General features: G+C 42.8%; 1 protein-coding gene across 13 annotated transcripts in view; it reads left to right on the top strand.

Moving 5' to 3' along the window:
* ANK3 (ankyrin 3) overlaps positions 1 to 27976 on the top strand; it is a 338144-nt gene that overhangs the window by 238063 nt on the left and 72105 nt on the right. For 11 of the 13 annotated variants that reach the window (XM_088670194.1, XM_035138096.3, XM_088670197.1 and 8 more), the window contains 10 exons: positions 372 to 569; positions 777 to 875; positions 1793 to 1891; positions 7084 to 7281; positions 10895 to 10993; positions 19033 to 19131; positions 19258 to 19356; positions 21100 to 21195; positions 23148 to 23220; positions 23408 to 23470. In XM_088670194.1, the coding sequence (XP_088526320.1) occupies positions 372 to 569; positions 777 to 875; positions 1793 to 1891; positions 7084 to 7281; positions 10895 to 10993; positions 19033 to 19131; positions 19258 to 19356; positions 21100 to 21195; positions 23148 to 23220; positions 23408 to 23470 (1123 nt within the window). The remainder of the gene's footprint in view (positions 1 to 371; positions 570 to 776; positions 876 to 1792; positions 1892 to 7083; positions 7282 to 10894; positions 10994 to 19032; positions 19132 to 19257; positions 19357 to 21099; positions 21196 to 23147; positions 23221 to 23407; positions 23471 to 27976) is intronic. The other 2 variants (XM_088670192.1, XM_035138098.3) reach the window with 1 other exon arrangement.

Raw genomic sequence — 27976 nt, 5'->3', positions numbered from 1 at the left:
CAGGAAGGTGGAGCGTTAATAATGTGTGCCTTAATATTGAATGCATGCCTGCATACGTATATTTTTTAGGTTTCATAACACAACCTTTTCCAACCTTAGACTGTTCCAGTCCTAAATTACATGGCCCATGGTCAGGGATTATGCACATTGTAGCCCAACAACCTCTAGAAGCCGCCAGTTGGGAGAGACTGGTCTAAATGTCCAAGAACTGTGTCGCGTTTGATATAATGCACATACCGCATTGGGTCTCTACAGGATACAAGCCGTCCGTACAGATATTGCCACTGGTCACTATGAAAGTCATTTACTAGTAATACGTATGTGCAAGTGTTGAATTCCCTGTATGTGGCTCCTTTTTCCTTTGTCTTAAGGATGACCAAACACCGCTGCACATCTCTGCGCGACTGGGAAAAGCTGACATAGTGCAGCAGCTGTTACAGCAAGGAGCGTCTCCCAACGCCCCCACAACTTCAGGGTATACACCGTTGCACCTTTCAGCACGGGAAGGACATGAAGATGTAGCATCAGTCCTTATGGACCACGGCGCATCCTTAAGCATAACTACCAAGGTAAGGGAAGTTTACGTGTCACCGTGTACTAAAATTGGCTGTTGTCAAACGTCGTGCCTGGTGCCATCTTCTCTTCTGCCCTTGCCTAGAATCACAGCCCTGTAAATGTATCTGGCATAGATCAGCCGAGTGTGCAAATGCCCTGTCTGGGAGGGGGAAAGGCCCTGAGGTGAAAGGGAATTGCTGATGGAAATGCTTCTCTTACAGAAAGGATTTACTCCTCTACATGTGGCAGCCAAGTACGGCAAAATTGAAGTAGCCAACCTCTTGCTTCAGAAGAATGCATCTCCAGATGCTGCTGGAAAGGTGAGGCAGGCAAGAGTCACTCTCTGCTTCTGCAGAATATACCCAGGCCTGATCTTCCCATGGTTAGTCAGTACTGACTATCAGTAGCAGCAACAGCAGCAGATATTTCTTGGATATTTGCAATTTTCCTATGCATCTCTGGGTTATTGTAGTATCAGTCTTGGATTCTCCCTGAGCTGGAGTGGTGGTTTCTAGATGGTTTCCCCTCCCCCCCACCCCCACCCCCAAAAATAATCTACCCAGGCCACCATATTATATGGTGGCCTGGGTCCACTTTGTCCACTTTCTACTAGGGGTTACACCAGTGATTGTGGGCAGAATATTTAAAACATTTACATGGAATTAGAATTCTGCAACCTATTCGAGACAAACTTTCATGGACTGCACAACTTCAGAATACATGCTTTGGAGTGGGTTCAGTTGCATGGCTGAACACTTTCTCTGCTTAAAAATACTTGCTACACAGAGAAAACCGTCAGGTCCAAGAGGAGGCCAAACTATAGAAGCATTCTATTCGATGGGCTAGTCTTAAAGATTTCAGAGCGTTCAAATTTACACTCACACTCCCCAGCCCCACTTCTGAAGTGATAAAGTCAATGAAGGGCTGTAACATGGAATGGAATGGGTACTTTGATGCTCAAGAAGCATAGGAGTATACTGTGAATATATATTTCTCATCCCTGGTTTGGGAAGCCAGGAGTGCAGTGAAGAGGGAGAATATTCACCTACAAATCAAGTAGCTTGTGCCATACTGTCTTCTTTGTTGTCATTTATCACTTCATAACCTTAGTTTAGTTCCACAGTAGTCTCACCAAACCTAGATTAACCTAATTCTCCAGTTTTCTTTTTTTCCTTTTTTCTTTTTTAATGTATGGTGGTTTTCTAACAATGCCTGTTTGTTCTGCACGTATCTTTAGAGTGGTTTAACTCCACTGCATGTCGCGGCACATTACGATAATCAGAAAGTGGCACTGCTTCTCTTGGACCAGGGAGCCTCACCTCACGCCTCTGCAAAGGTACCCGTGCTTGCTCTGTGTGGGATGAAGGACCAGATAGTTAGCTTTTATGCAGGCATTCCAAAGCATCCGTTCCACGTTCCTTCCTTTCAACACATTGCCATGTACCTTACTAACTCTGATCAGGAACAGTCTACACACTTCCAAATGCAGAAGTTGTTAGAGAAATATTTAAATATTTGACAGTGGCATAAGGGACTTTGCTGAAAACACTCTCCTCTGTTGGTTACAGCCATAATGAGAAGATCATATGGGTATTACCTAAAATCCTCCATTAAGGAGATGGAGGGCTAGATATCCCCATTATGTATCTCCCTAACTTGGGTTTGAAACTTGTAATCTTCCATTCAGTTCAGACATCAGCTCAAAATATGGGGGGAACCCTCCCATAAACTTCTAACCAATAATAATAATAATAATGTCACAAACACAAACTAAATTCAAATCCTCTTTTTTCCATGGCAGCAGTAAGGAATGAGACCGCCACATCCACATCAATCCGAAAGCTTTGTGAAATAACTGGGTTGTATTTCACTAAATTTTACTTGGTGTAGATCCACTGCAATTAATGGACCTAGTTTAGTCAAGCTCATTAATTTCAGAGGGTCTGTTCTGTGTAAAATATGGTGGTGTACAGCCCAACATGTCCTAGAGATTAGGCCTGATGAGCTTTCCTGAGAATGGCTTCACACAAATATGGGTGCCATTGCTTGGTGTCCCAGGGAACATCTTTATATCTTCATTGTACCGCAGCTTTAACCATCTTCTCTGGTTAAAGCACATATGAGAAGTCTGTACCTTTCCAGATGTTTCAACAATTCCCATCCACCCCAATTATTGACCATGCTGGCCAGACTTGACAGGAGTTGGAGACCAACATAGACTACAAGTTTCCCTTGTTGGGTTAAAGGGACATTAATATATATTAACCTAACTGGGAATCCCAGGAGTCTGGTGGTGATGGAGAAGAAGAGTACTTGAGGGAGCCTTAGCCCTGATCCTGAGCTGGAGATTATTTTATCTCACAATGTCAGGGAAGTCCTACTTTATCGTAGACGGTGGTCCATTCCTTCCTGCAAGGAGAACATGAGGGAAGTATGAAAAGAATGTGACAATACCCAAGGCCCCAATTCCTGATCTTTTCTACTTCCTGCCACCCACTTTCCTAGTTGAGGACAAAATGTCACCTGAACAGGCTGCTTTTCTGCATATATTTTGTTTATCCTTAATCCTTATGTCGGGGGAAAGGGAAGTTAAGGTGATGAAAAACGAGGTAAGATCCTTGCATGATTGTTGTCTTTTTCACCGGCATCTATGTGGCATCATAAATGTGTGTGGACTGCCTAGAAATTGAAAACAAACAAACAATGCATACCATTTTAGAGCAAACCTGGCAAAATGCTGTTAAGGATTTCTGTGCAAGGTATAGTTTGGGAGATCAGTGCTTTTTTAAAAAAAACCAGATCACATAAAGTGATAATTGGAGTCAGGAAAGAGCTTACGTTACTGCCTCCCAGCATCTTTATTTTTCATATTTTTCTCATGCTCTCCAATGTGTGTTTACTTGGAAGTGTTTGACTGGGTTTACTCCCCCTAATGGGCACAGGATTGTAGTCTTAGGCTGATCACAACCCAAGACGAGGCAGCACCGTTTTGATTAAAGGTGTGCCGTATCCTTTAGAAACCCCACTGAAATATTTTGTTTGAGAATTCTTGTGACTTTCTAAGGCAGGTCAGACTGAAAAATGCTCAGGTAGCCAAAGGCTTTTCTGAAAGGTGTTGGTTAAGCTTTGTTGAATCTGATGGGGAAGACTAGGGCTGCCTCCAAGTTGGGGGTGGGGACAAATTGTCCTTAGTGTGGTGCCCTCCCATGTCCTTACTGGGCACGAAATCAGGTAAGTGCTACAAAGAACACCAGGGAGCTGCAAGGGAGGAAGCTGGTGCTTTAATTCCCAGTGTAGTGTTGCTCTGTCTGGGGCACTGGGGAAGTGTTAAGATGATGGCTCATTCAGCCGCCCACTGCAGCAGCCTCACAGTCCCTGCAGCAATGAGTAGGTGGCAATGGAGAAAAATTATGAAAATGGTCCACACACCCAAGTGCACTGAACTGGGCCCCTTGCAGAATTTTCTTTTTCCTTGCTGCTCAGCACCAAGAAGTCAACTGGGCACCTGCAACGAAGGGGGGGTGGGTGGGAGAGAACTTTCGCTTTGATCCCTCCCTAATTACTCATTGGAGCAAGGCTACATCAGGGACATTGGGGAGGGATTAAAAAGAAAAATGACAGCTCGCTCCTTTGCCGCAGCTGCTCTTGGTGTTGGGTGGGAAGGGGCTATGCTGCTGCTTGTGTCTTTTTTAAGGGGCACAACCAGTCCTGTACACGGGCAATGGTGATGGGATTTGCTGGGGTCTCAGTCCCCTGGCATTTGCCTGGAGATGCCACATGCTGACACCGGACCTGGGAAAGACAATTGTGATCAGTACTCAAGCAGTCTTACAGGTTCATAGGCTCCATGATTTCTATACATGTGGACCTAGCGATCCAGCCTAAGAACCAGATAGTGCAGAAAGGCTGCATGGTGCTATGGTTAGGAATGTTGAACTGGGGCCCATATCCAAATCCCCACCTAAGTATGAAGCTCGTGCAAGGCCATAGGGGTCTTTCTACACCAGGAAACCTGTGTCCCTCTCCCCTTGTGTCCTTGGACTTCTGACTGCCATTTGCCAGTCTGGCCAATAACCAGGGATGATGAGAGTTGGGAGCCCAACAAGGGCCAAAAGTTCCCCACTTTGTTCTACAGAGATGCATTCATTTACAATGCATGTGTTTAGGGGTTTTTGACCCTCCTGGACAAATGGAGGCAAGGCTGCTTTGTAAAGTGATGGGTTGCAGGGTAATGCAAAAATGAGTGAATAAGAATGCAGGGTAAAACAATAATCAAACTGTACTCATTTGCCCATCAGATTTAAAACGAAATAGGCTGGGTATATAAATTCTTCCATCTCTGGAACAGAGCTCTCCACTTTCCAAGATGTATTTTAAGACGACGAAAAATTGCATTAAAAAAACAAAACCCCTTTGGACTGCCTGCCAGTGGATGATTAAATGCATAGATGTCAGATCCTCTTGCATGAGCAGAGACGAAAGAGATCATGGAGGGAAATCATAGTATAAGCTGTGGGTCAGTTATTATGCATTGGAAAGGCAAGGCAAGTCAAATTCATGCAGAAAGCTCGAAGCATCAGCGGGGCCTCGTTGTATGGGAAATACGCCTTTGCCGTGCCTCGGGAAATAAATTGGGCTGGCTTCCAAATCTTCAGCATTGCGGTGCAATGATATGAAATAATACAACTTAAGCACACTCTTTATATAGGGGACAGGATGCTGACCTAGTTTAATGCGGAAAGCAGCTAAGCTGAGGAAGAAGAGAGTGCTTCCTTCCCTAGGAGCAGGGGCTGCCCTTGCTCCCAGTGCCAGTGGCTCTCTGAAACCCAGAATGATTACATTACAGGCTTGAAAGAGAACCAGAAATTATAGCTCGCGTCACCCGAGTCACTCATCTCTTACCAAATGGGTTAGCAGCTGCCACTTTGGCATTTCGGTGCCTGCCAAGAGGCTTCCTGGAACAAGACATGTTTCGACACGTGAGCCATAGAAGTGAACCAAACCGAGCACTATCACTTTTGGGATTAATAATTGCCTCCCTGCTCCCCCCACTGCTTTAGGCTGCATGTTGTTCAGTCAGATGAGAAATTCCATGGGTATGGCAGATGACTTCCTATTAGACATTAAGTCTGATAAGAAAATGTGCAATCGCTGTCATTGAAATGGACTCCCTCAACAGGGCTATACTCTCTTTGTCACTCTCGCTGGTTTGCCTCTCTCTTTCTCCTCTTTAACCATTTCTTCTCGCTTGATCCATTAAAACAATATTGCCGAAATGCCATTCAGGCAACCATCAAACTAATAGCCACATGAATCGCATGCCGGTCTTTTCATCTACCCAAAAGCCGCAAAACACACACCAGTCTTATGCTTACACCACATCATACGGTAATACATTTGTTTACTTAGAAGGTGCTAGAAGACACCATGTTGCTATAAAATGCCCATCAGCTTACCTTGGGTGCCTTTCCTTTCAAACTGTCCCTTATTACTCATACATATACCTTACCGGTACTCTCTTGTTTTTCCTCTTCTTACCTCAACAACCTGTTTCAGAAGCAAAACTTCAAACTAGAAATAGTTTCTGATATTGTTTCCCTGTTGATAAAATTAAGGTTTTCTTGTAGTGTACGTGTGTGTACCCTTGTGAATGTAGTCAAATAAGCTGCAGGGTAGAACTGCTTTAAACAATTTGAAATTTGAAAGTGAAGACTCTTCAGGATAAACTATGGACTTCTGGAAGGCCTGTACTATAGGCCATCCTCACAAATCATTCTTTCCCTTACAAGCAACCATAACCTTCCCTCAAGCTTGGTTCACATCTATCCACTCTCTGATAGACTCCGGCCTTCAGGGACATAATCTAGTCCCTAACTCTCTACCTCACTGCACCTGTTGAGCAGCATGAGGAAGTGGGGCTTTCCATTATGTTGCTGAGGTGGTCTTGGGGTAGCGGTGCCCCACTAACCTTCTCAAGGGTTGTGTTTCGGTCTCTCCTAATATCACCAGTAGTCTGTACCTTCTAGTCCACATCTTTGGGCCTTGTTGACCATACTAGGCCAACTCTTCTGCCTCCGTGTAGTTGTGGGATCAGGTTCCGACCTTCAGATTTCATTTTGCAAGGGCAGCTTGGTAGGAACGAGATGAGGATAAGCCTCATGGTTATGTACCCTTGAGGATACCTCATTACCTGAGCTGACTGGAATAATAAGGAAATCAGTAAATAGCTATTTTATGGGATTCTGTAAGTGATATGTTACCATATCAATGAAATAAATATTATTTAATGTTTCTTTTACATGAGAGGGTGTGGGGTTTTTTTGTAAAAAAAGAAGAAGAAAACCTTTGGTCCTAGTCTCTGTGACCATATTATGCAAGAAATCCTAAAGGTTGGTCATATGAAATAGAGCTGTGTGTTTCTCTTAAAAAATAAATAAAGCAGTCATGAGACTTGAGGGAAAGTTAGTATTCCTAATATTTTATGAATGAGCTGATGACCCAAATATTTTGGTTTTTTCGCACTGGCAGAATGGTTACACGCCACTTCATATAGCTTCCAAGAAGAACCAGATGGATATAGCAACCACATTACTGGAATATGGTGCCGATGCGAATGCTGTGACCAGGCAGGGCATTGCTCCTGTGCATCTTGCCTCCCAGGAGGGCCATGTGGACATGGTGTCATTGCTTCTCACCAGAAATGCTAATGTGAATCTTAGCAACAAGGTATGTTTTCTTCATTTTTGTGCTCTAGTTTCCCAGCCTTGGGCCTCCAGCTCTTTTTGGACCTGCGATTCCCATCAACCATTGCTAGCAGGACCAGTGATCAGGGATGATGGGAATTGTAGTCTGGAGATGTTGCCAGACTCCCAAGTCCCCATTGGTCCCAGCCAGCATAGCCAATGTTATTGTGGGTGATGAGAGCTCCAATCCAGTAACATCTGAGGAGGACATAGGTGACATACAAATATAGAGTGTATGTGACAGGAAATCTCTATTAAATATGATTGTGTGGGGCAAATGGCAACTCACTACTCCTTAGCCACCTCTATATACAACCTTTATAGGTGCCTCCCCTCCAAAGAAGTCAGGAAGCAATACAGGAACCCTTGGCACAGAGCTTTCCCCTATCCTGCTATCACTACTGTGGATCAACCTGGTTTCTGATTGTGCTGCAAATCCAGAAAATGAAGCCCAAAAGTGTAGTTGGCATATTTCATTTTCACAAGAAGAGAATTATCTGCAAATTCCCTTGCTTACTTGCCTGTCCATGCAAGCACCGGCTTTGACTTCCTGGTGGCTTGTAAACAGTATGTGCAAGTGCTGTCTCTGCTGCAGTGTGTTTTAAAGCATTCTGTTTGTGCACATGCAGAGCAGCGCTCAGTTCAACCACCCAGGCAGCGCACTGAATAGAGAAATCATTTTGAAAACGCTCAGCCAGACCCTGAATGACTTTGAAAATCTATTTGAGTTTCTCCTCTCTGCACTCCTCCCAGTGGTGTTTTAAATACATGGTGTGAATCTAACCTCAATTTTCCTGTTGTCTATCCAGAGGATATTGTCTATTGGACAGTATATATTCTGACAAGTTTTGAAGAGGGGAAACCCCTTTTGCTAGGGTTTGTGATTGGAGAGGGATGATATTGTATGGTTACCACCTAAAAAAGAAGTATATTATTGTATTTGGTATCATTTATTTATTGGCAATATTTATGTATTCATTTATATAGTCCTTAATGCAAAAACAGACTTTTACAAACTTTGAACTATAAGCACCCATAATTAAAATGCACAATAAAACAATCCAATTAAAACTTTTAAAAATAACCGCCCATAATTCAATTATGCAATAAAATAGCACAGCATTTAGAACAGGAGGCTCAGGTTGAGTGATCAAAGGAATGCCTGTGTAAACAGGTGCAACTTCAAAAGCCAGCAAAATGTACATTGCCCAGTTGACAATACCCTCTCGATAGTTGACAATAAAAGCTGAAAACCATTTTTTTTAAAAAAATCTACAAGAGCTCTGAAAATTTAACAGAGCAAGGTCAATCACAGTACAAAACTGGATGAATAAAACCAGCAACAGCAAAACTTAAATTAGCACAGGAGAGCTAAAAACACTGGAGATCTTTAAATGATCTTACAATGCCTGGTGAAATGTACTCGGAGTCGAGAGTGAATTTCATGCTCTTTATTCAGCTCATAGTCATCAAGGAGAAGAGGAGAAGAAGAATGGCTCTTTTCCCAAAACCATCTGCTTATATACATTATTTACACAATGGGCCTTGCGTGATTGGCTACTTCAGGGCTACACCTGTGGGCCAATTATATTGTGGATTGACTTCTGCCTGCAGCCTGATTGGCTGCTCCTACAGGCCAATCAGGTAGCAGATTCACTTCTGCCAGCCGCCTGATTGGCTGCTCCAGCAGGCCAATCAGGTTGCGGATTCACTTCCACCTGGAGTTGGATTGGGTAGCTCCCGCTGTTTCTGAATCCTATTGTTCTAGGATTCAGCTCAGTACATAACACCTGGGAAAGTGAAAATTTATTCACCTGGCACCGAAAAGGCCATAGGAGTACTTCTTGGGAAGGAGGTATGAACAGGAACAGTATCAGAGCTTGCTAGACCTGCATTGTCTTTCTTCACTGCCTATTCATGCCTTAATGCCCTCCCTGTTCCATTATTATTCCAACTAGGTAACATTCTTGGCCAGATTCTTGGAGCGTTTCCACACAGAAGTTTATCACATGCTCATATATTGCTAACCACACACTGAAGTTTTCCACTGCATCCATCCTCATACAAACACCTTTCCCATATTATTTTCCTATTTAATCTGGATTTATGGTTTCCACCAAATATCCAGTGAGTTGTGTGTTGTTGTTGTTTTAAAAAAAGAGTGTGCAGAAAAGGTAAATCCAAATTAAATTTGGGGGGAATTGTGCAATTTCAATGCCAGCAGTGACATGTGGGTGCTGTGCAAAATGAGCAGCAGGAAGTTCACAATGAAACTGCCTTGTGGAGATTGCCTGCTATTTGATAAAGCTACTGAGTATATTACGTTGCTATGAATATTCATCAAGTTTTGGTGGCCTGTGTGTTTATTTCACATTTGTTGGAAAGTTTGCCCTGACTTAATTAAAAGCAAAGGGGAAGGGTGGGTGTTGTGACACAACTTTTGAAATATCAGACTGTGTGCATGTATCGTATCATGTTTCTATAGACGTTTGTATACATTTGTGTTCGCGTAAAAAGCTTAGGTTGAGCACATTTCAAATCAACATGTCAAAACTCGGGGAAGGGGAGGTGTTGCTTTCGCTTGAACAAAATTGGGATGTTTTGATTGCTACCAGCTTGAATTGGCAGCAAGTCTACGGTAACTCAGAAAACCGTGTTAAGGTGTGAGCTGCCTGGACCCTGTTCAGTTTAACAGGAGGGACTTGGGTCTATGAGAAAAGAGCTTTGTCAATAAATTTACTGCTTAAGTCCACATCTTAAATCATCTGTCACTTTCTGCTCTGTCACATACAATGTCGGCAAAGCTCAACAAGTCCACAGTGGGGTAGCAGAGAGACACAAAGTACCAGATCTTAAAAGTGACCAGCACTGCTTAGTTGATGAGGGAACAAATCTAATCTTTGAACATTCAGAAAGCACTTTTCTATACGCTAGGTTGTGGCTAGCTGCAAGACTCTGGACATGAATTGCGATGTTCTTGACTAGCCTCCTACATAACAGGTTAAATGGTGAAAAGAAATAAACTTTGAGGTTTTTAGTGTGTCGTAGTGCATTTTGTTCCAACGGTACGCAAAAATAACATTCCTTTTATGAAATAATGGTGACTAGTACACTGATGTGAATCTGCTCATTTGTTACTGTAACTTGTAATAGGGCATGTTTAATACAGTGGAACCTCAGTTTTCGAATGTAATCCGTTCCGGAAGACCGTTCGAGTTCCGAAATGTTAGAAACCGAAAACTCAATACAGAAGCCTCAATACAATAGGGAAACTCAAAACGGAAGCTGCACGGCATGTTCGACTTCCAAAAGTGTTCGAAAACCAAAGCAGTTACTTCCGGGTTTTCGGCATTCGAGTTCCGAAACATTCGTCAAAGGAGACGTTCAAAAACCAAGGTTCCATCTACTGTAAAGTGTTGGCTTATCACAGGGACATAGCGCAGGGAGAGACCAAAAGCCCTGTTGCACATCAGAATTTGATTGCAGGGGGTTGGACTAGATGATTCTCGTGGTCCCTTCCAACTCTGCAGACCTATGATTCTGTGATGCCAAGAGTCCCTTCTGTAAGAAATTAATTTGCTGTGTCTGATTTACAGAGTGGCTTGACTCCACTCCACCTGGCTGCACAAGAAGACCGAGTCAACGTGGCTGAGGTCCTCGTTAACCAAGGTGCTGTCGTGGATGCACCCACCAAGGTATGCTTTCTTTGAGATGTCAGGTCTTTAAATACTCCCATAGGAAAAGAAAATGAAGGAAAACAAAGTGAATTTTTGAGACCCACCCCCAATAAACTTTTATTGAAGATTTTTATTAAAGTTAATAGAAAGAAAACTGAGAAAGAAAGAAAAAACCTCTCTCAGAGTTAGATCTTTATCTTTGTCTCACACAAAAGGGGTGGAAACAGGAGGATAGTTTGGGGACCGTAGGCCCAGGCACATGATTTTGAGGGCACCCCCATGGAGGGATCTCCGTCCTGCCCTGCATGCTGCCAGGGGACTCTGGGCCCTGGGGCCCAGTCTTGCCTTGCCATTGCATCCACGGCCCCCTCACTGAATAGTCACCAGGCAAGTGTTGGAATGCACTCACCAAGGGCCTCTTGGGTCGGCTGGGCTTCCCCCTTGCACAGGTGGGCAGGCAGCACAGTGTGCCCCTGTGAACCCCCCCATGCCCCACACCCATCCTGCAGCTTCAGCAAGGGCTGGGTTGTTGCTGCAAATTGTGTCCACCCTCCCCCCACCACAACTGTGAGTGTACTCGTGTACCCCAGGTGCCGGCAAAAGATGCAATGCCCCTGGATAGACCCTCCCAGCTCTCACCTGGGAGCTTCCCTTTCTTCTGCCACCCACTCACCCTGAGAGATCTTCCCTTCCCCGACTCTCACAGAGGGCCCTTCATTAACCATCTGTCAACTTCATCTGTCACCTTCAGTGACCCAGACTAGAGGACATCAAATGAAATAATAATAAAATAAAAACAAACAGAAGCAGAAATGAAGCAGGGGGGGGGGTAGGAAACAGGAAGATAAAGCTCGGATGTGCCACAAGCATCATGATCAGTTCTCACAACACACCCCAGGAATAAACCTTGTGTCTCCCTTTTGTTGATTCTCACGCCATCCTGCAAGCGTTTTTCTCTTCCTTTTTCTGTTGAAGATGCAAAAAATGTGTCTTGCCGGATGCTGCGTAGACAGACTGGCCATCCGCAGCGAGCAGCATGTGTGGTCTCACAGCCCTGCTGTTTAGAGAGGGACCAGGGACCTGTCTCCTGACATTTTAGCAGACAGCAGCGCCAGACCTGGCGAGGCTGACATTCTAATGAAAGAGTTGTCAGACTCTTGGCTATGGCTGGGGGGGGGGAATGCACGCTACAGTAATAATTACCTGCCCTTGTACTCTTATCAAAGGTTAGGAAGCCAATTATTGACTCATAAAACTCAATGACATTGCTATTAGCCTGCAGTAGCAAAATTCATGGATGCAGGGAGAGAGAGAGAGAACAAAAATAACTTAGCTATGCCAGTTAACTTCATGTTTAGCCACAAGTAAGTTGTCATGGTCCATTTTGGGATTAGAACTATCTTGGGTCAACCCTCCCCATCTTTTGTGATATATGTAGGATGAAGCCTGTAATTGGTTTAATAGGTGGGGAAATTGGCTAAGGTAGAAATCATACATTCAACAAGCCTGCCTTCTGAATAGGTGGGAGATAGGATTGAGCCATAAGGCCATATTTGGTGGGGATACATTTCGAGCTTTGGGGCAGCAAACTAAGGTCACAGTTGTGGGTTTGTAAAGGTTATTTTCATTCTGGAGTCATAAGTGGCATTTGGAGAGGAATGTAAAATATTAAAGGCCACCTTTCCTTCTAGGAATCACCAGCAATTTTCACTGTAGTGGTCATTTAACCCGCAATTCCTTCAATATTTCAAAAAGGTGCCTATATTGAGGCATTGGTAATATGAAAATAATATTTTAAATTTATAGATTAATTGATCATACTTCATTTTAAAATCTCCTAAAGGTGGATTAAATGTTTTAATCTGGTTTGTATATTCTTTTTATATTGTTGCGTGTTTTTTTTAAGAATTTAGTGATTGTGTTATTGTTTGATTTCTGTCATTTTACACCACTTTGGGTGTTGTTCTTGCAAGAACCACATGAAGAAATAAATGAATCCCCTTAATGGCATTTTTGTTTTCTGGTAGGTTCTGTGCAGAACCTTAATGGTGAAGGAATTTGTCTGTTCAGGCTTCCTGAAACAAGAACTTGGCAATGCTCCCCTCTCTTCCCTCCCTCCTTTTCTGCACTATATGTGTTCAGTAAAACACATAAAGGAAGGGCAGCTATTTCAGGTTTATGGTCTCTGAAACCAGAAGTGCCTGTAGCTTAATTAGAGGCTTGGATGTCACTGTTTGCTTGTTTAATGCTCATATTTGGGCCTTAGTATCTGACTGCAGCAGCAAAAACAGCTTGAGGATCAACCTACAGAGCAAGCAACATCTTATCTCAAGTTGTTTGGATTTTTAATACCTTCTCAAAGTATAGGACACTGCTGAAATACCTTGTGCTATTTTTATTGCATGTTTTTGTGCAACACTGGTGTTTATTTTTCCATAGAATTTTGGAACTGTTTGCTTGGGATGGAATGAAGCAATGAAGACTTAGAATCTTTTACTGGTGCAGCCTCTGTGTAGTCAGTTTAACAAACTGGAAATGCTGATAAGTGTCTGCCAGAGAATTAGAATAGTCAGAGTTGCTTGAGGACAAGTGATAATTAAATCTATCCTGTGTTTGCAGCCTAGACGTGTTGATGGGCACATGCAATATTATTTATGGCTCTTGAACTTAGCTGCAGGTAGATCTTGGGACCATGAAAGTAGAAATGGTTTGAATAACTTTAAAAAAAGTGAATATTATTATTATTATTATTATTATTATTAAAAAGTGAATAGCAGGTATTGGGCCCATATCCAGATCAGGACTGAAGTGTCTTTAATGATTTGCACCCATTGGTGGCCCAAATCCAGACTGGGGGTCTGGTATCTGCTATTTGCATTGGAATAAAAGACCTATTGTCCTCCAGATGTTGCAGGACTACAGATCCCCTCATCTCGGCCCATTGCCCATGCTGGCTGGGGCTAAGGGGAGTTGGAGTGCAACAACATCTGTAGGGCACCATGTTATTTCTCCCTGCTTTAAAGAATACTGACTAAGCATACTCAAAACATAATGGGTGGGGTGCGGGGAGAGAATTGCCCAAACTACTACATACTCTTCTTTGGCTGTGTAATGGGGGAAATCTGCCAGCTGGCATCTTCCTCAAGAACTTCACAGGGTGCACATCTGCTTTAAGGAAATCAAGAAATTAGTTTAAACAGAAGTGCCTCTTGAACGTAAAGCAATTTGGCAACAAAGTACATGTAGTCAAAGGCTATCTTCTTTACTTCTCCACCGACTGAGCAGGCAGCCTGGAATTGGCTGTTTATCTTACTGTTTTGACACAGTATAACAATTGCGGATGCCGGTCTGTTTGGTAGACTTTTGATTACTCTGCATTAACTTCATCCTAGAACATCCACGGAGTATAGACTATATTGTCAGCATTCATTAGCTTATTATGGCCATTCTTCATCAGATGGCTTCTGATGTAGGATGACATGGATGTGGCCACGAGGAAGCTTTGGAGTATATCTTCTAAGGTAGCCCTCTCCTGCTGCTTCAGCCTTTAGCAGAAGGGTCAGAGTTCAGAATAGGACTGCATAGCTTTGCTCTTCAGTTAGCAGGTGCCAGTTTCGCTCTCAGGGAGGCAACCTGAACCCTTGAAGGAGAGAGATGAAGTTGTGATGCCGTCCTTCTGCTCTTCAGTGAGCTTACCTCTTTGCCTTTTAATTATGAGTAATAGAGTTTTTTATGTTGTAATTTAATTCTGTGAACTGCCCTGAGATCTACAAATTTAATAAATGATAATGATGATAATAACAACAACAACAAAATCACAACCATACTTCAGTCTTTAGACCAGTGTTTCCCAAACTTTTGCTTGCTGAAGTGCATTCGAATTAAAATTGAGGTGCACTTCACTCTTACGCCCCAAAGCGTTCAATGTGCTAAGAGAAAGCACTGCAGTGCTCACCTTTTCCAAAGTACACACACACATGCACACTGAAATATCCATTTCAAAGCAGGGACCTAGAGAGCCACAGGCACAATGCAGGAAACCAAGAGGATAAATTACACAGAGCTTTAGCGAAACGGACTGAAACTACAGCATTACACTGATGTTTATTTTTGATGAGTAGCATTTGGTGATCCCAAATTAAGGTGTGATTATGAAGGTTTGTATATTTGATGCACCTCTCTGCTTTGGAAAAAATAATAATCAATTACACTGACCTTCTTGTGAACTGTCTCAGACATGCATTCTGAGTTCAACTCCACTAAGTAAGCAAGTTTCTTAAGAAAGGAAAGATTAATGTTATCTTGATGCAGGCTGATGAGGCAGGAAGAGATAATGGCTTTTAAGGATTATCTGCTGGTGCCTGTCACCATGAAAGCTCCTGGGGATATCCAAACAGAATCCTTGCCAAAACTGTTAACAATCTTGATTATATCAAGATAAACTTAAGCAGAGAACAAAGAGATGGAAACTATAGCATTGGCATAAACTCCTTATCTTTTATTGCAAATTTTATCCCTGTTTGTTTGTAGTTTCCAATGCATAACTAAATGCATAATAACTGGAGTACCACAAAGGGGAAGCAAAGGCTCATGTACTGTAGTCCTAGCTAGGTTTACTTTAGTGTCATGTTGTTCTCACTCCTCAGTGCCTCTTCCTCCTATGCTTACAACTCTATGTGCACACTGGCTAATCAGACATAGTTCAGCCCTCTTTCTAGGCCTCTGCATGTCCAACAGCCTTGTGCTGGTATGTTGCTTTTAATAGACCCACCCACACTGTAGTGAGATCAGCATTCAAACTGTACTGTTCCTGCCGTCTGACAACAGTTTTGTTCTGTGCAAAGTCCTTCCTACACAGCCATGACTGACAGTCCCGGGCTGCTGCTGCTGCTGCTAGGAAAGCAGGAATCTGCTTACTGTCAGAAGAAAGAGAGGGTTGGGCATTGCACATGACAGCAACAGTCCGAGGACTGGTTCACACATGAATCATTTAATGACTGCATCATGACGCAGTGTCCTGGGTATGTATAGGAGCAATGACAGACTAGCAGCCGCCACATGGATCTTTCAGAGAGTGTGTAGGAATTTTCTGTGGTGCACCTGGAAAAGCGGAAAAGGCAACATGAATATCTCATAAGGTCTGTCCATCCTTCTTGGGTGCTCAGCACAAAATGGGAGTTCACATGCCCCAAATACACTGACCAGAAAAATCTAGGGGGGTGGAGGAGAACAAGGGCAGAGGGGCTGGGCCCCATGCAACATGAGTACACTGATTCTGCAGTACCCCTTGTTAGTGCAGCCCCCACCCACTCCTGTTGTTGATTAAAGGTGGTCACCTTTAAGCTTGTTCCCATGCCACATCCTAGAGCTACCGTCTACCATTTCTACTCCAGTGCACCCATTTTCACAGCTGTAAGGGTCAGGCTACCTGCTATATGCAACAACCTTATTCTAAATGAGAAACAACCTTGGGAGGCTACAGTTTTCAGCAATCAAATAAGACAATTTTCTCCCTGCTCCCCTCTACGTTTCCTCCAAAGGGAACTCTATTTCTGATTCTACAAGTGCATCTGGTGCATCTAGTAATTTTTTGAGTAGTAAAATGGCTGGTAGGGAAAGGTTTAATTACAACATAGACACACCTGCTGTTCCTTCCCTGACTGCTTTTCATTTTAAAAAAATGCATGGGGTTTTGTTAGACACAGGTAAAGATAAAGGGACCCCTGACCATTAGATCCAGTTGTGACCGACTCTGGGTTGCGGCGCTCATCTCACATTATTGGCCGAGGGAGCCGGCGTACAGCTTCCAGGTCATGTGGCCAGCATGACAAAGCTGCTTCTGGCAAACCAGAGCAGCACACGGAAATGCCATTTACTTCCCGCTGTAGCGGTATCTATTTATCTACTTGCACTTTGACGTGCTTTCGAACTGCTAGGTTGGCAGGAGCTGGGACCGAGCAACGGGAGCTCACCCCGTCGCAGGGATTCAAACCACCGACCTTCTGATCGGCAAGCCCTAGGCTCTGTGGTTTAACCCACAGCGCCACCTGCTTCCCATTGTTACACATACTTGTGTGCAAAATATTGATGGGATGAATACCTGAACAGAAGACTAACCTTGTACCCAACCATATCACAGAGTAGATCATTCAGATCCTTGTGGTGTGCAGTAATGGTAGTATTGACTGTTCAGAAAAGGAGTAGTCTGCTTTTTACAGTCAATTAGTGTGATACTACTGTTTTATAGTGTTCAGAAGACCCACACTAAGAATTCAGTGTCGCCACTTTGATGATTGACATCAGACCTACCCCTTATTATATGAAAGCCCTGTCCTTGTTTCTCACACTTGTTCCAAAGACTTCAGGGTTTTGAACATGGGCCTCCCTGTATGAAGTCCTGAAGTCTACCTGATACACAACACTGAGTGAGCGAGGTGAGAATGGGATCTGTAAGAGTTCGCAGCAGGCCTTTCTTTGTTGTGACTCCTCACCTATTGAAGGCACAGCTCTGGGTGATGTGCCAAATGTCTTGCCTTTACTCATTCCTATGTCCCATTAAAATGGTTAGCTTTCAGGAAACGTTTGTCCTGACAGTTTCAGATCTCGATTATTATAATTGATATATTAATTAGTCTTAATGAGTTCTTATGACTCCTGCTGCTTTTTTGTTTTTCCTTGTCCTAACGAAATGTTATTTTAACCTCCGTGCTTTATTGATTAGTATGTTGCATTGAATTTTGGTTTTGGTTTTTAAATTGGCAGGCATCTCAAAAACGATTATGTGTACATGTCTTGCTGGACAGTTGGCAATGAATGAAGGTGAAAACAAAAGCAAAATGCTTTTTTTAAAAAACGAACTTTCAAAAGAAAATTAAAAAACAAAACAAGGCAGACTCTGGCTTTTCTTCATGTGCCACTCCTTTTCATTATGCAAGGCAAATGTCTAGCCGTGTAGAAAGAAATGAAAACAAATTAAAAGCCCATCAAACATGGGTGTAGCCAGGATTTATGTTAGGGGGAAGGCTTCATGTTGGGAGGGGCAGAACCTCAGTTAATTTTTTTATTATTTACTTGATTTGGCTCCCCCCCCCCCCGGGCTTGGCTTTGTCCATGTCATCAAGGACCCTGTGATGTTCATATTTTCTCTGTCCAGTTAAGGCTTCCATATGTGTATTTACTTAGATCAGGAACTGTGGGCATCAAGCAAATACACACGCGAATCAGTCTATCCTCATCCCATTGCTTTCAGTGGTATTTGCATTCAAATGCCCATCTATCTTCTGGTGCAATTTGTGGGAAAATACCTTTTTAAAGGACCAAAAAAAGTTTTAAAATACATTTTGTTTTTTTGTTTTGTTTTTTAAAAAAACAATTTTAAGTGTATTTTCCAGTTTCTCAAAAATACTTATAGCAAACAATCCCTATATACCACCCCAATAAACATTCCATGCATACAATGGTATCTCTGGATGCGAACGGGATCTGTTCTGGAGTCCTGTTCGCATCCAGAGCAGTACAGAACCTGAAGCGCCGAATCTGCGCATGCTTGCCGCTCGACTCAGCGCTATCTGCACATGCGCGAATCGCCGAACTCGGAAGTAACCTGTTCTGGCACTTCTGGGTTCGGCGAGTTCGTAACCCATGATGTACACAACCCACAGTGAACGTAACTAGAGGTATGACTATATATGATTTAAATGATACAATCAAACATTAAGCACGTTTTTACAACAGTTTAGTGTTGATTATAGCAGTTCAGTGTCTTCTATTCTCAATCTTATCCCAGAGTGAGCTGTGGGTAGCTGGTGGCGAGGGGAGAATATGTGTCTTGAATATGTGTAAACCATAGTTTCAAAATTGTCTTCAGTCTTTGTGTTCCTTAGTGCTCTGTTAGTTTCTCCACAAGAGCTGTGTTCCATAGTCTTTCTCACCTTGCCTCTAGAGCTGGATTGGGGATGGGAGTCTATTGCAAACAAATGCATCACGTTACATTTTCAAAACACCTATTAATTCCTCTTTCTGCCTCCCTGTTTCTTTTGTGTGTGTTTTACTTCCAGATGGGGTATACCCCGTTACATGTTGGCTGCCATTATGGAAACATAAAGATAGTTAATTTTCTCCTGCAGCAGTTTGCAAAAGTTAATGCCAAAACGAAGGTGAGATTCCACTCTTCTCTCATACCCTTGCCTCCCACCCCTTTGTTTGTTTCCTTCCTTGGTTGTGCATATGGAGTCTCCAGCGCCGTTCTTTGTGGGCTTTTTTCTGCTTTGTCTCCTATTTAGAATGGTTACACCCCTCTGCACCAAGCAGCTCAACAGGGACACACCCATATAATCAACGTCCTGCTCCAGAATGGCGCATCACCCAATGAACTCACTGTGGTAAGAGAGATGTAAAAGAGATGACACTCGGCTTTTCTAGTTTATTCCCTTTGGCAGCTGCTGCTGCTGCTCTGCTTTTTGAGGAATTACATTGGTTTTATAGAAGCGAAGTGAGGGGGGAAATGGGAATAGAATGGTACAGGGCACAGTAATTCTATATCTCAGCTAGGAGAAGTGGAATAACTGATAAAGCCCTACTGGAGTGTTATCTGGCAGGGACATTCCTTTGTGTTTTTCTACACCAGCATAGCTGAGAGGATCTTGGGGCCATTGGATCCATGGTAGACCCTGATCCACCCTTGTATTCAGAGAAAGCAACCTTTAGCTTTTGAGAGCCAGTGTGGTATAGTGGTTAAGAGCAGTAGACTCATAATCTGGTGAACCAGGTTCGCTTCCCCGCTCCTCCACATGCAGCTGTTGGGTGACCTTGGGCTAGTCACACTTCTCTGAAGTCTCTCAGCCTCACTCACCTCACAGAGTGTTTGTGGGGGGGGGGGAGGGAAAGGAGATTGTTAGCCGCTTTGAGACTCCTTTGGGTAGTGATAAAGCGGGATATCAAATCCAAACTCTTCTTAGTAGCTGTGCAACCCCATGCAAATTCATATATAATGCTCATAAGCACCAAGAGGATTTCTCTGCAACTCCATGCCCATGAAGTTTCTGGCCTTTATAAAATAAAGGTAGTCGCCAGGGAATCCTGATGCACATTGCATGATTACAAGCATGCATTGGTTCTTTGCACTTTGCGTTTTCTGCAGGGACCCAGGAGTGAGCTACTGGGGTAGCCAAGGCAAACACAGTCACTACATGACGTGGCCCTCAGTCATTATGGTCCTTGCCTAATCTCTGTGATGAAAGTGTGGTGTCTGGTGAAACCCGGGGCATATATATACAAGCAGAAACCCATTCAGCAATCATTCATTCTTCCCAGGGAACTCTGGACATTGTAGTTTTGTGTAGGGGCCTGGGAGATTTCAGTCCTCTCACCAAGCAGCCATGATTCTTTGGTAGGGAGCTGTGACATTGTAGTGTAGATGGAGCCTCAGGAGACTCCTGGAAAAGAATTTTTTGCTCATAACCTTCTGCGTCACATTAAGGCTGTGTTTGCACTCCTGTTTACTGTGCACTCGCAGCATTTCTAGTGCTGGGTTTTTTAATGGTGTTCACACAACATTATCCAAAATGCATATGTATCCTGTACTTATTATATTTAATAACAAATATTACCGTTTCATGCATTTCCCCCCCCTCAAACACCTTTGCATAGGGTAAATACATCCCGGTCCCTGTCAACGCCCCCTGGTGGGTACTGTACACAAACAATAACAAATCGGACACTAAAAGCTATCCTGATGTGAACAGCTGGGGGAGGGGAAGAACTGTGAAATGCATGGCTGGGGAGAGAAACCACTTCCTTGTACTCTAAGAGTTGCATCCAGAGTGTCCCTTGGCTCTGCAGTTTGAATTTGCCACCTACTTGCTGAGTTACTTGTATGTAACAGTTGCAAATTAAGCATTGGGTTTACTTTGTGAACCCAACTGTCTGCAGTTCCAGCTAAATCTGAGCAGAGGACCATTTGCTTTGTGGGAAGCACAAGTTTTTTGTTTGCCTCTTCTTCCAGTGGATTTCACAACTGGTTTTAGACAGTTTGCTGAGCATAAGCAAACTGCACTTCTGGTTATCCCTTAAGCTGCAGATCCTGTTAACATGAATCTTTTTGATGAACATTTCATTTTGTTTAGAATGGGAACACTGCCCTTGCCATTGCCAAACGACTTGGCTACATTTCAGTCGTTGACACTCTAAAGGTGGTAACAGAAGAGACCATGACAACGATTGTGAGTATGACTATATTTTCAACTGTGAATGTAATGTCAGATTTTTAATTTTTCTTTTACAGAGATACATTTGATTTAGTGCAGTCAGAGAGTATACAGCTGCTCAACTTAGAACAGGGCTGGGCAACATGTCTTCAGAGTTATTTGATGCAGTGGCTGTCATAGCCCTGAAACTCCCTGCAGCCATCTCCCTAAGAAGATAAAGTTTCAAGGACTTACTGTATATTCCTGCGTATAAGACTACTTTTTAACCCAGGAAAATCTTCTCAAAAGTCAGGGGTCGTCTTATACGCCGGGTCGTATTTCTTATGCGGCGAGTATATCCCAAACACTATATTTTAACTGGAAAAGTTGGGGGTCGTCTTATACGCCCAGTCGTCTTATACGCCGGAATATACGTACCTTTATTGAACTATGTTTGAAATAGGAACAGCAAAACTTTCCAATGGGGTGTCTCCATTGTTGAGCAAGTTGCCCATCCCTGATTTAGGTATCACTATTTTGGGATGGGATTCTATCACATACAGGCAAATTCAGGTTGCACAATTAAAGCTGATGTGTGCTCTTGTGCAAGAAACCCCCCAAATCAGGATTATTATTATTATTATTATTATTATTATTATTATTATTATTATGCCATATGAAAAGTGATGGGGAAAATGTACCAGAACATGTGGGGTGAAAATTGCTTGATGCAACGTTGTGCTACAAATCTCAGCCAAATCAGGATGAGTGCTTAATAAATAGCCGATGTAGTCTAACCTGCCCACAAATGTTAAGGAAACAGTAGTTAAAACTCACTTCAGATTGGTAGATATCATGTAGTGTAAATGAATGGAAGCTGAAATTTATCACTGGAGGGTTTTGGTTTTCTTGTTTTTTTATTTACTGTAGCTATGTGCCACACCTGTGGATTTTTTTAACCAAGTAATAATTACCGGTAGTGTGGGAACAGCTGTGGAAGTGAAAAATCACACAGACCACCCAGGGAAAGATAAATTGATGTTTGTTGTTGAGTATTTTTAACCAGTTCAAAGTAAGCATTTGGCAACTGGAAAACTGCTACTGGGAGAAGCTGGAGCTTTTCTTTTTTAACCCCCACAGTTTATCACGCAAAAAGCAAAAGTGCTGTGTTACAATATAGGCATTTGAGCCAAAACTCACCCTGCAGGCAGCAATTCAGTATTTCCCCTGTTTTTATTATTATTTGTTATTTCTATTGACATGTTTCGTATACCACCCAATAGCATATATTGGTTAAGCTGTGTGGTTAACAGTAAGATTAAAACCATAGAAAGTGAATCACCAAACACAATATAAAACTAAAGTACAGTAATCTTTTCAAACCATTGGGAATGATTTCTCTCTTTTATATTGAAAGTTTGTTTACACATCTCCGTGACGCCAATAATTTAAATATGAAAGCCTTATTACAGCTTCTGTGGTTTTATTTGTCCCACCCCTGCAAAGCACTACTGTAATAATTAAGACAACAAAGCCTCATTTAAAATGCCTCTTCATCCTTCAACTCAGATATGCAAACCATATGTCTTGCCCCTAGTGCATAGCTGAAGTATCTTGGATAAAGATACCAGTCTACGTTACAATATTGTTGTAAGAATTGCTAGCACAATGAGTACTGGGTAGAATGAGTTCTGGATGGAAGCTGAATATTGCAAGAGGGTTGTTGAGGAATTGCAAATGGGGCATTGACAACTGAGTTTTAAAAAATCAGACTTATTTTGGAAAGGGAAAATCAGGATTGAAGGGGGGGAATATGGGCTGTCATTTTGATGCCAATGGTGTTCTATGGATACTGCAAACAAAAAATTAGCACCTATCCCAACTGAGGGGTGGGCATTGAAAAAATATTAAATATTATTGAAATTGTCATTTCTTGTGAAGATTACTAGTAGTTTTAGTCTGTAATGATGTTTCTTTGTCTTTAACAGACTGTCACAGAAAAGCATAAAATGAATGTACCGGAAACAATGAATGAAGTTTTGGACATGTCCGATGATGAGGGTATGTATAATGGAGCTGCTTCTTATTTCTCAGCACAAATGTATGTTAAAACGTTGTTATTCAATCATTTTTGCAGGGGGGGGGCAGGGGACTTAAAATTATAACACTCGTTTTGTTGAAATTGGGTATGTTTCCCACCCCAGCCGTTTATAATTGACCTAACATTTTGTTCGCTTAAATTGTGCAGTTCGTAAAGCGAATGCCCCTGAAATTCTCAGTGATGGTGAATATATTTCAGATGTTGAAGAAGGTATTTCTTACTTTTTTTGTACTGCAGTGGGCTCTGCTCTTCAGCATTTCCATTTTCTATTCTAACTTGACAAATCAAAGCTGCGTATACACTACCATTTTGCAGAGCTTTTGACAAACTGGTAAAAGCCCAACAACATAGACTGACCTCTTCTTGTCAGTAGTCTGTTTCTCTTTGTGTTGCGTTTACTGTCCGTGTTTACACAGCAGGCTAAGCTACATTTTAGCACAACATGGATCAACCTCCGCTCTTCTCCAGAAGGAGGAGTCGAAAGCTTTTGCCCCCACTTTTAGTTTACGGTTTGTTGTGTCATCTGGTGCAACAAACTGTGGTTTGGTTTGGTTTGATTGATTGATTCAACGTATTACATTTCTATGCCACTTTTCATTCAAATGAATCCCAAAGCAGCTTACAAACAATAAATAACAATAACATGACAGAACATAATAGAACCAGGGCCCTTTTTCAGCTGGAATCCACCAGTTCCAGCACCTCTCAGGTGGCAGTCATTGCCATTATGAGAGAACAAGGGAGGCGTTCATGGTGAGTTCCAGTACCTCTTTTTCTAGGAAAATAGCACTGAATAGAACATCACAAATACAGTGTAAATCATATAAAAGAATGGTTGTGTATCAATACAGCATTAATAATCTATAAAACAATATTAACAACCTTAAAGACGCAGTCATAAGATAAACTTAAACCATAAAGTTAAACTTATCTTAAACCATAAGATAAACTGTTAAGTTCAGTGTTAGCTTCACATTACCTATGGGTAATTTCAAACAAGCTGATTTCAGATCTTTTCTTTCTTTCTTTTTGAAGCTGGCTTGTTGAAATGAACCATAGTTAGTGTTAATTACAGTGCTTGGTTTAGATGATATGGAAACCTGGAGAAAAGTAAAAGCTTCTATGCTCCTCTCAACTGCACAGGAGGAGGAGTTAGGAGTACCTGAACCCAAGGCTCACTGCAGCTTGTGTGTATGTCACACTAAACCATGATTTAGAGGTGTGTACAAATGCAACCACTTCTGAGTGTATGGGGATTATATTTTAAGCTTGAATTTAACACTTTTGTCACATGCTAGATGTGGATGGGCCAGTCTCTGGAGAGGGAAGAGTCCCTTTTCTGGTACGTAACAGTGGTTGGAAACATATTGACTGGAAGGATGAAAGGAACTGCCTTCAAAGATACAAGGAGCTGCCTTCTAAGACCATGTCAGAATACTGGTCTGCTTAATCCGTGATGGTTGTCTTTTGCCACAGCCTTACAGAGTGTCAGGCAGAAGTTTTCCCCCAGACCCTCTTCCCAAGAACCTTTTTCCTGCCTCAGGAGGTGGTAGGTTCTCCTTCACTAGAGAACTTGAGCAGTCACCTGCCAGATTCTGTATGTAGATCCAGTATTGAACAGGGGCCCTCAAAGCCCCTGTTCTTTCCAAATCTGTAATTCCTCATGATTCTACCTAGAGATGCCAGCATTTGAATCTGGGACCTCCTGCATGCCAAACGTATGCTGTGCCAATAAGCTGTGGCAATTTTCTCCAGACAGATCACAATGTACTTGCGTCAGAGGGTGGATCCGAAAAGACAACTGCACTGTGATTGTAGGCTTCCTTAATCAAAAGCCCTGATTGTACATGGTCATGTATATGCAGCTGACTTTGCTTTCACTAACTTTCCTTCTTAATTCTGTAAGCAACAATTGGCTCCTTCGTGCACATTATACTTTTCATGATTACTGCAATTACTGAGGATAACCCTCTGATTTTGTCCGGATTTATTTCTTCACTTTTTAAATCAAATTGTCATTAATAACCTTCTTGGGGTACTCTCTTTTGCTACTGTTGCTTTTATTTATTTATTTTAAAAAATGCATATTATAATGTGAAACAAACTGATGAGTGTGGTAGATATGAAAGTACTGTATTGCAGAAGAAGAAAAATAACAAATGTCTGTCAGCAGGGGCTATATTGGAATATAGATTTGGTGCCTGCTGTCAACAATACAGCAGGTTCTGGAAATACAGGTTTAAAAGGCTGGTGATATATGGCCTGAAACAAAAGAGCTTTCATTACTGCTTTTAAGGGGGGGGGGAAGAGTAGTGTATTGATGTACAGTATATTGTTGCAAACATATCTCTCTCTTATAAAAAAAGATGTCATTCTCTATGTCCTGCTTTGTAATTAGCAATAGACCAGAGATGCTTGGTAAATTTGACTGCTGTTTATTTACATCCACCTTGAAATGTACTTTGAGTCACATATACTTGCAAGGTAGAAGAAGCAGGTTGATTTGGGGTTTGGAGTAATGGATGGATGCTGCTTAGGGACTAGTATTTACCTGCCCATATTCTTGCTTCCACACTCCTACAATATCTTCTCAGTCTACAGATTTTTAAATAAGATTGTTATAAAGATTCGGCTTCTGCTGTTCTCCTCTCTAAAGGAAGTCTTGCCTGAGCTTCCAACCGCTTGAGGAAGGTGGAAGGCAAAATAGTGTTTTCATTACATTTTATTAGGCGCCTTGAATGTGATGCTTTGTGAAGCTTAACATTGTTTATATATTCAAATACATTATGTAGCAAATGCTTGAGCTTTGAGCCATTATTACACTGATGGTACTTGCTACTGCAAAGTATTGACACACACAATTTAAAAGCCCACACATTGCCCACATTCTAAGGAACTAATGTCCTGATTTCAATGTATTGAACAACTGTGGAGCAGTAGCAACCATTGCTGCCTTTCTGCTACTCTCTCTGGTGGGCAATAAGGATTAGGACCCCTTCAGTGGGGGTCTGCAAACTCGGAAGTAGGTGTTTTGGTTTGTGAAGTTTGCCTTGGAATAAGAACAAGTTTCGCTTCTTGTTGAGTGTGTTCCGTTTGTAAACTGAGTCCCCCACTGCTATGGGAAAGCATGCCTTGGTTTAAGAACGCTTTGGTTTAAGAAAGGACTTCTGGAATGGATTAAGTTCATAAACCAAGCTACCACTGTACATGGGCGTACCCAGGATCAAAACTAGGGGAGGGCAGCCAAGCCACGGGGGCCCGGCCATGCCCCCAGCCACCCGATTGGCTGGCTGGCGGTGACATAGCCGGGATCCCCCCAGGAGGTGTGGTTTACGTCCACACCCCCCGGAGGGTGAGCATCCCAGCTGGTGCGGCGGAAGGTGGAGCCTCGACGGAGAGGCAGGGCCTGCCGGAGCGAGCACACAGAAGGCGGGACTAACTGTGGGACGCAGCTGGGGCCGGAGCCGCCCACCTCCCAGGCCGCAAACAGGTTCATGGGCAGCGGGCCGCCCAGCGCCACCACACTGCCCGGGGGGGCTGCACGAATGCCCGTGCGCTTTAGCCGCCATCACTGGGTCCTGGTGGAGGGGACGGGGCGAGCTGCTCGCCTTCTCTGGCCGTGATGGCCCTTCAGCTCCTGCACATAGCTGTCAAGTTTCAGATTTGAAAATAAGGGATCAGCACCCTCACCTGTCGCAGGGACAGTCTACGATTCTCAGGGACAGTCCACACCGCGCGGGGCACGGTAATCCCCCCAGGCTACAAATTAATTTACACCAGGCTACACACCATCATCTTTCCCCACCTTCAGAATGGACACCAGCCCCATCCATCTCCCCATCCCAGCCTCCTCTTCCCCCCTTTTCTTCCCAATGTCTCAATAACTGAAACTGATTTGTTAAAATGTTAGAGGGGGAAAATATGAGAGAGACATTGTACACACTTCTGTAATATTCTGTGCATATTGCTGTTCGTTAGCCAGCTTGAGCATCTTTGGAGTGAGAGGTAGGATATATATATACTTGTTGCTATTAAAGTGTTCAGGTACCAGAAACAATCTGGTAATTTTAGACTCTGCATTGACTGGCCTTCCACTGTACCTGCCTTTCAACAAGCTTTGTGTAGTCATATACATTGTAAACCACCTAGACAATGGACACCATTAGGTGGTCATATCATATATGATTCTGCCTATGCATCTCAGACCAATTCTCCAGTTCTACATGCTCAGTGATACTTGTGATAAAGAACTAAATGGTTCACATAGCATCCACAGGCACAAATCCCTTTGCTTAAAAAGAAATGTGTGGCTGCATGAGTGCTTCACCCAGTGTTGATTATGAGGTAGTAAACAAATAAAGCAGCTACAACAAATGCGCCCAAAAAACCACAGCTTTTAGACAATGTGATTTGTATATATCCAAGATATATATTAAATCTCTCTGAGAATCTTGAGAACACAAGAAGAGTCTGCTGAATCAGGTCAATGGCCCATCTAGTCCCTCATGTTATCGCAGCGACAAGCCAGGTGCCTGTGGGAAGCACACAAGCAGGACACAATTCCTAGCAACTGTGATCCCTAGCAACTGGTATTCAGGGGCAGTCTGGTAGTAGAGGTAGGGCATAGCTTTCATGGCTAGTAGCTGTGGATAGCCATGTCCACCATGAACCTTGTCACCCACTTGTTCCACAGATGAAATGTGAAATGACATCCAC

This window comes from Zootoca vivipara, chromosome 5 (genome assembly GCF_965207765.1).
Source record: "Zootoca vivipara chromosome 5, rZooViv2.hap1.1, whole genome shotgun sequence".
NCBI classification, from domain to species: Eukaryota; Metazoa; Chordata; class Lepidosauria; order Squamata; family Lacertidae; genus Zootoca; species Zootoca vivipara.
This window is presented reverse-complemented; position numbering and strand designations above follow the sequence as displayed.